This window comes from Hydra viridissima, unplaced genomic scaffold, assembly GCF_058129835.1.
Source record: "Hydra viridissima isolate aposymbiotic clone 2 unplaced genomic scaffold, HvirCarnegie_v1 scaffold_11, whole genome shotgun sequence".
NCBI lineage: Eukaryota > Metazoa > Cnidaria > Hydrozoa > Anthoathecata > Hydridae > Hydra > Hydra viridissima.
The window spans coordinates 4533549-4546654 of NW_028324310.1; the positions used below are offsets into that span (position 1 = coordinate 4533549).

The 13106-nt window shown below is 28.8% G+C and overlaps 2 protein-coding genes across 2 annotated transcripts; one reads left to right on the top strand and one right to left on the bottom strand.

Moving 5' to 3' along the window:
- The first annotated feature begins 6010 nt into the window (after positions 1-6010).
- On the top strand, positions 6011-8339 carry LOC145191433 (putative G protein-coupled receptor 32). The gene is made up of 2 exons (XM_090066102.1): positions 6011-6144; positions 6978-8339. The coding sequence occupies exon 2, from the start codon at positions 6997-6999 to the stop codon at positions 8122-8124; it is 1128 nt and encodes a 375-aa protein (XP_089922228.1). The 5' UTR covers positions 6011-6144; positions 6978-6996; the 3' UTR covers positions 8125-8339.
- Positions 8340-9091: 752 nt separating this feature from the next.
- Positions 9092-10446, bottom strand: LOC145191342 (C3a anaphylatoxin chemotactic receptor-like). Its single transcript, XM_080068416.2, has one exon. It carries the CDS (start codon positions 10324-10326, stop codon positions 9256-9258), a length of 1071 nt encoding a protein of 356 aa, XP_079924542.2. The 5' UTR covers positions 10327-10446; the 3' UTR covers positions 9092-9255.
- Positions 10447-13106: the final 2660 nt, after the last annotated feature.

Genomic DNA, 13106 nt, shown 5'->3' on the forward strand with positions numbered 1-13106 from the left:
AAAATTTTCAAGTTATTCCCAACAAAGAAAAAAAATATTTGTAAGTAAAACATAACAGGGCTGCATGAAAGTGTGATTTATAAAACACTTTCCCAGATTTTTTACAAAAGAAGCAAAGATTGGGTCTTATTTAGAACTTCTTTTTTTTTTTAAATATATAAATAAAAGGTAGCCCGCTGTACAACTTGGTCCTTCAAAACGTTTTGTACTTAAGTCAAATGTTGCTCTAAATCTTTAAGCAACGTTTAATTTCAATGAGCAATTAATTCTTCTAACTGATTTGGCAAAAAAGAATCTACAGTGGGCCGAAGGTGAACAAAAATACAAAAAATCAACATTCAATTTTTGTGTTATTTTGTACAAATAATTTAAATATATAACCTGTGAACTGATAATTTGCAAATAAGGGAGAGTTCCCTGTATATTGATCTTCAAGAATTTATCTTTGTAACAAAAAACACATTATAAATCTAAGATTTAAAACATTGTCATTTCATTGTCATAAGTTTAATATATCTTTAAAGTATATTATATTCAAATTAAATTTTTATGTGTTTAATAATACAATTCTGCAAAATTGAAATGATGTAAAAACCTATATATATATATATATATATATATATATATATATATATATATATATATATATATATATATATATATATATATATATATATATATATATAATTTCTTTGCTTTTGTTTAGAGCAAAATATAATCACAAGTTTTAAAATACACTTCAAAACTTTAAAATATGTTTTTATAAGATAATTTATTTGTAATAAGATTTTTATAAGATAATTTATTTGTAATAAGATTTTTATAAGATAATTTATTTGTAATAAGATTTTTTTTTATCAGTTAAAAAATCAAAAGAGCTTAAGATTTTTTGAAAGAAAAAAAAAGAAAAAGACTTTTTTTTGTTCTTTCTTTTGTTGACAATTATTATTGATTCATTTCCTCACCATGTGTAGCCAACATTTGTTGACAATTGTTATTGATTCATTTCCTCATCATGTGTAGCCAACATTTAAAGGTTTTTAACCATGCGTGGAGTGTACTCAGTCCTAGTGCATTTGTTACTTTCGAAAATGAGCACTGGCTCTGAATCTAAGGTCACATGCATGCTGATTATTTAGATTAAATATGGAAAAAATATTTTGACAATTTGTAATTGAGATATTGGTCTCAATTGCAAATTGTCAAAAAATGTCGATTATGAATTTACGAAAATTGAAATAATTTTAACAAGTTGTCTGTTGACAAACAAATGTAGGTTATAAAATTAGAGTTAAACTTTGATTCACAACATTTTTTCACAAAAAAATACACTTAATGAACAACAGTCTTTGAGACGGCCCTAAATTACTAATAATATTTTTTATAATATATTTCAGTGATAAAGAAACTTCATTAAGTTTTGATTTAATTAGACTTTTTTTTTTTTTTCAAGGGCTTGTTTTTTTTCCTCCTGAAAATAAGATTTTTGACAGCTAATTATACTGCTCTTGATGTCATTAAGTACCCTCAAATCACAAAGTAACTCATCAATGCGTCTAACTCATTACGTATATAATTAGTTCTGAAACCTCAAATCACAAATTAATTCTAAAATCACAAATTAATTGAGCAAATCTTTTTTTTTAAGTGAAGCCATGCACTCAACATGTTCCAGCTTTAAAAAAGTAAAAAACTTATTTTTTTAAAAATATTTTCTCCATTACTTTTAAGAAGCACAAGTTCTCGCTAAATGTTGATCAATTATTTTGCTGTTAATTATTACTATTTTTTTTATTATTATTATTATTATTATTATTATTATTATTATTTTTTTTATTATTATTATTATTATTATTATTATTATTATTATTATTATTATTATTATTATCATTATTATTATTATTATTATTATTATTATTAATATTATTATTATTATTATTATTATTATTATTATTATTATTATTTCTATTATTATTATTTTTATTATTATTATTATTTTTATTATTATTATTATTATTATTATTATTATTACTATTATTATTATTATTATTATTATTATTATTATTATTATTATTATTATTATTATTATTATTGTTATTATTATTATTGTTGTTGTTGTTGTTGTTGTTGTTATTACTATTATTTATTGTCAATTTTCCATGCAAGAACTTAGAGCAAATTTCCTTAAATTAAAATATTTTTCGGAATAATAATCCGGAAGATTAATCTTTACATTATAGCTTTACTATAGAATAAATTTTTAACTTGTTAAAAACTTTAAAAAAATCTTCCTCAGTGACAAAAACAGTTCATCCAACAGAGGACCAGAGTTCAAACCTCAAAAATAAGAATAAATGAGAAAAGACAAGAATAGACAATCATAAAAGATAAGAAAAGATAAGAATAAATTCGAAAAGATAATAATTGATAAGAATAAATGAGAGAAGATAACAATAGACTATAAAAAATGTGAAAAGATTAGAACAAGATAAGAATAGATAATAAAAGATAAAAATAGATAAGAATAGATAAGAATAAACAAGATTACTTAAGGCTATTACTTAACGTAATAAAACATTTATAACATTTACACATCGATATATAACAATAGGATCATTCAAATCTTATCCATTATGTCACCTAATCACATCCACACAAAATTTTGCCTTCAAAAAATTTGAAAACTGTTTATCAAGCTGCATGTTTTGAGTTGCAAATTTCGTGTAGTGATCGACCGAAACCGAAATTTGAGCCGAAACCGAAAGTACCGAAATTTCTGTTCAGTAAAACCTTTGCCGAAACTGAAACTGAAATTTCGGTCGAAACCGAAACAGCAGAAATTTGAAAAAGAGTATCAAAAAATCTCTGAATCTTTTATGAAAACTATTTTACATATATCTAAACAATCACCATGTAACATGATTTAATATTTTCTCTGCAGAACAAAATTTTTTCCGTGTTCTCTAGCAAAAGTCTGCTTCTGCAATTTGAAAGAATGCCTCCAGCAGTTGAAAACAACCTTACAACTTCTGTGGATGTTGGTGGTGGTGTAAGGAATCTCTTTGCAACTTTTGCCTAACCAAACTTTGCTGTTAATGTTTTTTTCTCTTCATACTCTTTCCAAACTCTAAACAGCATGAAGATGTTGGGCTTTCTAAGTACTCGTTTAAAACTTCCTTTGCTTATTTGGTAGTTGGATTTTTGGACCTTGTACTTTGTGACTGTGCAACTATATTTTGTATAATTGAAGAAAACCCAGTAAAATCTCAATAGAAGTAGTTTTCATCACATGAATAGTTTCATGTTGGCTCAAATTGGAACTGTCTAATTCCAAAAAAACTTGTTTTTTAGCAGCTTGAGGGCTTCTTGGGATCTAAAGAAGTGCTGTTTGAATCTGGGATCAAGAAGTGTTGCGATTGCAAAATGATCAATTGTTTCTAAGTCAAAAAAACGTGCCTCCCTTTCTTTCTTTAAAGCATTTTTCATGCCCATCACTTCTTCGTTGTCAGAGGGAACTTCAAATGACTTCATGACAGTTGTCACAATTGGAATGCATACACTAATGCAAGCATCCTTTCCAGAGAGTAGTTTGGTGGCTTCTTCGAAAATCGCTAAGATGTTTACCAGCTTTTCACACAGGTTCCAATCCTGTACAGTGAACTCAATGCCGCTGGAAGGACGGATTAGCAGTGTGGTAACAAATGCCGACTTCAAGTACAGAATTCTTTCAAGCATGTAATATGTTGAATTCCAGCTTGTTAGGACATCATTTTTGAGCTCGAATCTGTCAAAATTGTTTATTTGAACCGTTTGTTGTTTGTAGAGCTCAGCAAAGAAGGAGTTTGAATAAGAAGCATGAGTGCAAGGCTTTCGAGATTTTTCTGTCAAGCTTACAACACTCTGGAGTGAAAAAATTCTTTTTTAATCAAAAAAGAACTTTTTTCACTCCAGAGTGCAGACCTGCAGACTTGTAAACACATTGTGGTTCTTTGAACGCTTCTTTTTTATTTATTGCATTGTCTCTTAAGCACACTGTGACCTTGTCTTTTAGCTCCCACTCTATCACAACATTCTCAAGTGTTTGAAGCAGTATGTTTTTCATCAAAATTGAAACATGACAGGGAGAATATAATCCACTCCCATTTGTCTGAAATGAAGAGTGCCATCATGCCCAAGTACTCATAATGAAAGGATGACCAAATGTCCAGACAGATGGAAACAGTTTCAGCATTTTTTTCGTAGGCTGGATTGAGCATGCTACGATAGTATTTCTCACTTCCAACCTCAAACTGTGGTGTAGAAACTGCATGCTGGCGTAAAAATCTCGGATTATTCACAACTGACCCTGGGCTGTAAGTCGAGTCATTTCAAATATAGATCGATGAAACTTCAGACCTTCTTCGGAGTTTGAATCAATTTTTGAGATATTGTCAACCAAGCCAAGCATTTTAAGTTGAAATATTTCAGTCCTCTGCCGTTTTGATCTGACGTCAAACAAAGTTATTGTTCTTTTTTCAACTGTTAAGAGGCTCAAGTTGATCAGAAGTTGGTATATTTTCAGGACTGCCAGTAGTTGTAAGTATTGCTTTTTCAGTTAAGTGATTTTTTAGAGTAAGCTGTGGGTGTCGACTTCTTAAATGTGATGAAAGTCCGCTAAGTGATTAAAGTTTTAGATTGTGCGATCCACAAGATATTTTCAAATTGCAGATATTGCAAGTTGTGTATTTTGAATCACTGGCTGTTACGGTAAAATATTCCTCAAATAGCTTTTCTTTCGATTATTTTCCATTGTAAAATTCAGCACTGAGAAACTTTTGATAAAATTATTGATTTGGTTACTTCACTTAAATGTTACTTCACTTAAAGAATGATTTGAGAATAGTAACTTGAATCAATTATGTAAAGTGATTGCAATTAAAATTTCTACAACTGTAATAACTAAAAAAAAAAAAAAAAAAAAAGGATACAATTAGGAAATCCTCATGATCCCACTCTAAATTAAAAAAAAGTCTAAACTTAAAAAAAATCTTATAAAAGTTTCGGTTCATTTGGATAGTGGTTTGAACCGGAATTTCGGCCGAAACGGGAAAAGTAAAAAATTAAAGCAGGAGTTACGGAATTAGTGAATGGAAACTTTCGGTTTGGCCGAAATTCGGCCGAACTTTCGGCCGAATTTCATCCGAAGTCGAAAGCTTCCGTTCACTAATTCCGTACAAATACAGAATTTAGCGTGAACAGTAAATAAATATTGTGAGCTATATGCTTGTAGTGTATATTAGCTATTAACTAAATTATTCTTGTTTATGCGCGGTCTATATGTGTAATAAGCTGAGTGTATTTAAGTTGCAAGGCTTGTGAATTCAAAAAAACAAATCAACTTTTTTGTTAAAATTATTTCGTTTTCTAAGATTAGTTTAACAATGTAAATAAATATAAAATAAATGCAAAATGAAATGAAAATTTTTTAATAATTATGAGTTTAAGTTATCAGTTTTTGTATTAATTTTGTTGTAAGAAAAATGGAATATACGAAAACAAAAAATAAAAAAAAATTCCTTTTTCTTGTTTTTCATTATTGAAAACATAGTTTTAATTACTAATAGCATAAAAATGAAAGTTTTATTCCCTCACACATCGTTTTTTACTTATCCATTATTTTTTATGGTTTTAAAAAACTTCTTTTAGTCGCTTTACGTCCATGATAAATACTTCCCCAGCTCCACAGGATTTACAGCATTTCCATTTACCGCAAATACCAGATTGGTATTCAAACCTAAATGAATTTGTAAAATCAATGATTTGAAAGACATTTTTCATTGTTTATTTTTGTTAAAAAAATTCAGAAAATTTTTTCTACAACAAATATTTATTAGTGATAATTTTATTTTACAACAGAATGGCGATTTTTAAGCAAATGGGGCTTTAAAGTTTTCATGAATATTTAAAAAACCGTCGAAAGATTTCAAAAACGTTTTGTGCTCGACAATTAGATCGTTTAAAGAACTACATTTTTTTTTGTATGAATGATGCTTTAAAAAAGACTTTCAAAGTTCAGTGTTATAGTTTCCGTTGCAATTTAAAAAACTTTAAAGTTGTGACGGAAAAGAAATCTTGGCTAAAGCACGAAAACTGATCGTGGTTCAGGTGAGTCTATTACAACTATTTAGAGGAGTCTTCATTCTTTAAATAACTACCATCATTTCAAGCTTTTAACAAACGAAAGTTAATTATGACTATAGGTGACTGAGGATAACAATCAACTTAATGTTTGAAACAAATTTGTATGTACATACATACGTTTTATTTTGCGAAATTAATTTTTATGGGAAAAGAAACATAAATTTAAAAGTAAAAATTTTCGATTTTTTTTGCAAAAATAAATGCAAGAAGTAAAAATATTTTCAGGTCAGTTAAGACAAGCAACACGTGTTGATTTAACTATCAAATCAGAATTTTACAAAGAATAAATGAAGCGCAAAAGGTTTTATTCAAAAAGAAAATTGCGTGTCTTCTATCAAAAAGAACCTGAGTTAAAGACGGTAAAAATCTAAAGAGAGTTGCTGAGGTTACATAGGATAACTGCTTCAAGAAGAAAAACTAGATCAGTTAAAATGTGCAGCACTTGGGAAGTTCTTTGTAAAATAAACAGCGATAAAATTTTGATAAATAGTATGAGTGTTGAAAAAAATGTAAAATCAACAAACTCTTTCTCGTACGTAAATGTCAAATATTGAATACATTCATTTTCGAGACAAATGTATTTATTTGACATTGGGTTTTTAAAAAGAGCCACCTGTTAACAAACTAAGGTCACTTTTCATTAAAATGGACAACGATAAGCTCGGTAACAACTGACTCAGCATCACGGACTAACAATTAAGGGATTCAGCAATTACAGATTCAGCAATCTATTTTTTTCAATTAAAATTGACTTTAATGTAAATTTTAGTAAATGGTTTTAATAATTTTTCTTTAAGGAAAATTTCATAAGAAGGAATGACAGACAACATACCTGAAGCAAACTCAACATTTGCAAACTTTTTTAAAGCAACTAACGGCCCTATCCTTGAACAACCTTATACGTCAGTAGAGATGATCATTGTCGCTTTATTTATTGCTATTTTTTTAATGGGGACGATTGGAAATGGTTTTGTACTTTTTTATTTTGGAGTTAAAGAAAAGCAAATATGCGCAATTAAAGAACAAAGAAGTGTACCAGAATACTTGTTTTGTGTCCTGGCAGTCGTTGATTTTTTTGCATCTGCATTAAACCCGCTCTTGTATACTTACTGGACTCTGACGCGCTACAAATGGTACTTTAGTTATTGGGCATGTAAGACATTAGTTCCGTTAGGAACAATTGCAACGACCATGTCTGGAGGAATATTTGCTGTTTTATCATTCGATCGTCAGCGAACCATCGTATACCCATTTAAAAGACACTTCAGACTATCGCATATTAAAAAAAGCGTCATATTAGTTTTATTTTACGCTTTACTCACGAACGCGCATTACGCTTTCAAATTATCTCTAAATAACAATAAGTGTTTTGTGAGCGATGTGAGAGACAAAGCATACAGCATTCCAACGATAATTTTTTTTTTAATCAATGACGTCTCACTAATAGTGGTCATAAACTTTACCAACTTTCGTATATTTGCTAAAATTCTTCACTTAAGTCCTAGTACCGTTCTTGTGCTAGGGGACGCTGCAACCAAGAGAAGAAAAGAAAATTACCGAATAATCCGCTTACTGGTTGTATTGACATCAGTTTTTTTTGTCCTTACTTTGCCACGAGATATTATTCAGTTTGTTCATTTAGTGTCATGGGTCAGAGGCTCAGGTGTTCATTTATCCATTTCTCTATTGAGTCTATATTCTTTCTTAAAAGTATTTAACGTTGCAAACTCGTGCGTCAATCCTTTGATATATTACATTATGCATTTAGGCTTTAAAAGATTCATTAAAGAATGCTTTTGTGTAAATAAAAAACCGTTTGATCAAAAAAGAAGATACAACTCATCTGCTTTAACACGGCGATTAAATGGCTCTCTAAAAACGTCTCGGCTTGACTGTAGTTCACCACTTAATAGAAACAGTTCGTGTGAACATAGCTTCACATAAAAGCTTATGACACTGCAGCCTTGATGGCCGAACAATACTTAAAACCTGGAGCAAATCTGACTTTAAAACGAAATAAATTAGTTTTCGATTAATTGTTCATTTTGAAAGTATTTTTAAAACGGGAGAAGTAATTAGAATAATAATTATTTACTTATGATGTACGCATTGTTTAAGGTTTTAATTAAAATATTTTGTTGTTAAATTTTTTGAATTAGACTTTTTAACTGGTTTTCCTTTACGCTACCACAAATTAAAAAAAAGGTAACGCAGGATTTTTTGACGGCAAATTTCATAAAATCCAATTTTTTGTTGTTTTCTTTACAGATCCAAATAGCTCTTTTAATTGCGAAAATTTAAAAGAATTGCACAATGATCTTTTTTCTTTTATGATGTTAACATAAATATTACTAACTTTTATGATTATATATTATAAATATACATATGATTTACGCTTTTTGCGAAATTTTGTTGCCTTTTATTGCTTTTATTTTATTGCTTCAAAGCGCATGTGGCCACAATCAAAGGTGAGTGTTGACAAAAATTATACGGTGTATGGCCAAGATCGTGGCTTCCTGTATCTACGTGTTCATTTTTATCGTGAATTCTCGGATATTGCCTCGGATCATCAATAAAATGGTGACCCATCTTTGTAAACAAACAAAAACAAAAAAACAAAAAAAAACAACAAACAAAAAATTAATTCCACTTTTCAATACACTCACAATTATAAAACAACTGAGCGCTTTAAGGAATAACGCTGCAAATATTGCTAATTGGATCAAAACAAGTAAATGCCTTTCACATAATTTTTAAGCAATCCAACATTTGTTAAACAAGATCCAGAAAAAACGCAAATAAAAATTCTTATAAGGTGTAAATTACAATAAAAGACTAAATTCAGTCAATGAACTTCGATGTTTCATTCAAAATCAAAGTCGACTAAATTTTGACAATAAAAGGTTTTTACATTTTTCCATTGAAGGAATCGTTTATAATAAACACAATCGTTTTTTTTTTTTAATTCCAGTTTATTGTACTAAAAACTCTTCTTGTAAGTTCACATGTAAAAAATAACTACACGCGCATGCTTTTTGTTAATGAAATTGAGGTATATAAATAGTTCAATGCATTTTAAATAACACTTTGGCTGCCAACATAAGATGCCATTTCAATTAGGCTCATTCTCCTGTCTCGTAGAGTTTTCCGTCTACAAAAATAATTTTTAATGAATCCATTAAATCCTGCGTGCATTGCGTAAAATATTATAGGATTAACGCATGAGTTCGCTACGTTAAAAACTTTCAAAAAAGAATTCCAGATAAGAATTGCTTTTGATGTGTGTATACCTGAACCTACCAGCCATGATATGAGAGACACAAACTGCAAAATATCTTTTGGTAATGTCAGCACAAAAAAGACAATTGTCATGACGATTAATAAACGAATTATTCTGTTGTTATCTTTCTTGCGTCGTTTGCAAGCGTTGCTACCAAGCATTTTCATCAGAGTGCTAGTGGGGCTTAGATGAAGCCTCTTTGAAAATATGCGATAGTTGGTAAAATTAATAACAAACAGCAACGTACAATCGTTTACTAAAAAGTAAATAATTGTTGGGATGCTGTATGCTTTGTTGCTTGAACTGTCTACGAGACATTGTTCGCCTTTTAAAGAGATATTTATAGCATAGTACGCGTTCATGACCAGAGCGTAAACCAGCACCAAAACGAGGCTTATTTTGATGTGTGAAAGTTTGAAGTGGCTTTTAAACGGATAAACAATTGCGCGATGTCTATCGAAAGATAACACGGCGATGATTCCACCAGACATTGTGGTTGCGACTGTTCCTAAAGGCACTAGTATTTTACAGCTCCAGTAACCTAAGTGCCATCTGTAATCTGTTACAGTCCAATACATGTACAAGAGAGAGTTCAAAGCAGAAGCAAAGAAATCTACAAGGGCAAGCACGCTAAACAAAAATTCTGAAACTCTTCGTTTTTCTGTCGCCATTCCAAGAGGCTTATCTTTTACTCCGAAGTAAAAAAGTACAAATCCGTTACCGATTGTACCAAACACTAAAATAATCGCGAATAATATTAAGAGGATTATGTCCACAGCTGCAAATGATTTTTGAGTTTGTAATTCTTGACCGAAAAGTTTCGTCGACGGCAAAACAGTCATTAAAAGTGTTACGTTTTCTTCCATTCTCTCAAACAAAACCGATAAATGGAACCTTAACTCAAAATCAAAAGCATAATTATTTACAGTAGCGTTCCATTAAACTTGCATTTTGTTTTGCGTTCAAATTTTCTTCAAATTTTCTTCTAATTAATAAAGCATGAAAGTCTTTTTTTATATAAAGAAAAGTTTTTAGGACCCAACAACAATCAAGCTTGTTTCTAGCTTGCTGGGATGAGAGCTATATCTTCAATTCTATTTATTGATATGCATGATCCGATAAGTAAAAAGATCTAATATAAGATATAAATTTATTGATTATACATATTATTTGAACTTAAAAAAACGAGTTTTACTGGCGAAACCGTAGGTTTTTTTTATTCCAAAAACTTTGTAAAGACTGCTTCTTGACTAAAGTTACCAATGTGTTTGAATATATTGTAAAAAAAGGGGATTGCCAATTTTTAACTCAGTTGTTTCAAAATTTGATGTCTTGAATTGATAATTTCAAAAACGAATGCAAATGAATAATTAAATACCACACTGTTTGTTTCAGTGCAGGAGTGCATTCGTCTATATTTTTCATCTGTTTATAAAGAATAGGTTTGTTGATATGAGTATGGTTTCCTTTCATATTACGCAATGAGAAATGTCTTATCAAAACTATTGTTCAAAAAAACATTTTTAAACTAGAAAATGTTATTCTACTTGTTTTAATCAACTACGTTTCCAATCCCCTTTGCGGTACTTTGGAAGTTGAGTTGGTTTTAATGGTCATGAATCAAAGAAAAAATTCCTTTTTAATTATGTTGGAATTAAAGATAGAAAAGCTGCGGATATTATTTTTCCTAATGATTCATCGACCAGGTGCTTCTTTTATTTTGAATATTAGCTGCTGAAACAAATTTTCAAATATCAGAAACCAAATAAACTATGTGTTGATGCTATTATAATTGTATTAATGGTCATTTTTTTATATTAATCTACACTCACATTTATATTTTTTTTAAATACGCGTTGATATAAGTTTATGTAACATACATACATACATACACACATACATACATACATACATACATACATACATACATACATACATACATACATACATACATACATACATACATACATACATACATACATACATACATACATACATACATACATACATACATACATACATACATACATACATACATACATACATACATACATACATACATACATACATACATACATACATACATACATGCATACATACATACATACATGCATACATACATACATGCATACATACATACATGCATACATACATACATACATACATACATACATACATACATACATACATACATACATACATACATACATACATACATACATACATACATACATACATACATACATACATACATACATACATACATACATACATACATACATACATACATACATACATACATATATACATACATACATATATATATATATATATATATATATATATATATATATATATATATATATATATATGTATATATGTTTATGTTTTAACTTATTTTTATTTTTAAAATGATTTTAGTGCTTTTTTGCAGTTGTTAAGAATATTTATTAAGTAAAAAGTTATAGACAATTCTTAATTCGGTGCATGGTTTCCGTGATTTCCATGATTTCTGGTTTATCTTGTTGAATCTAGTATTATCTAATTTTCGGTAATAGAATTTCAATGCAATATTTTGCACACATAAAGAGTTTATTTATTTAAAAAGGTCAAAAATGAACTTTGTATGATTTTAAATATTACATGAGTTTATTAGTTTTTATGAGTTTATTAAACTGATCCTATTTTTGAACAAGTAAGCGAGAACTTTAAATCAAGCGCATAGTTTTTGTTGTTGTTAAACAACCTTAATTTCGATTGGTGGGTTAAAGATCTTATCTATTGCTAAACGCATTAATTTTATATGAAGGATCTTTAAAGAAATTTATGCAGAATTTGTACACCTGTTTTTTTTTTTTTATATAGATAATATCATTTATAGATATAGTGAGATGCATTCTAACCAGAAATGATATAAAAGTTTGGTCATTTGATAATAGGTCAACTACTGATCCCCCATTTGTATAAACGTTTAGTATAAAAGGAGAATAATGTATTGCATTAACAAGTTTTTGAAAAGAAACTCTGACAAACATTTTCAAGTTACTTTGGTTTGTTGAATTTTTTCTAAATAATAGGACATACGCAAAGAAATACGATATACGCAAAGAAATACGATATACGCAAAGAAATACTATACCCGCAAAGAAATACGATACACGCAAAGAAATATTACTCAAATTTTTTTTTTTGTATTTCTCAGAAAATTGTTCTTGAATCAAATTATTAGTCGCTTTTTTTTCTTTCTCTCAACTTAACTATTTCTTTAGTTCATTGATTTTTATCTAGACTTTAAATTTACTTTATAAATATTTCAGCGATTGATAATATTGGATCAACACTTTCACAAATTGGTGAAAAAATCCAAACGAGGTTACCTGCAATGGAGATTTTTCAAGTTCGAATAAAACCCCTAAAAGTCCGTATAAATTCCTTAAAAAAGCGTACAAAGTCCTTAAAACGACGGTCTATTAAAGGAAAAACCTCTGTTCATATTTATTTATATTTTTCATACAATTTAATCCTTTTAAACTAGTTTGACATCAGCAACCAAATTTTGTCCTATTTTAAAAATTTTAAAGTATGTTTTTAGTAATACGTTGTTACCACAATCCATTTTGTGTCAAACCCATTTCTCATTCTCAAA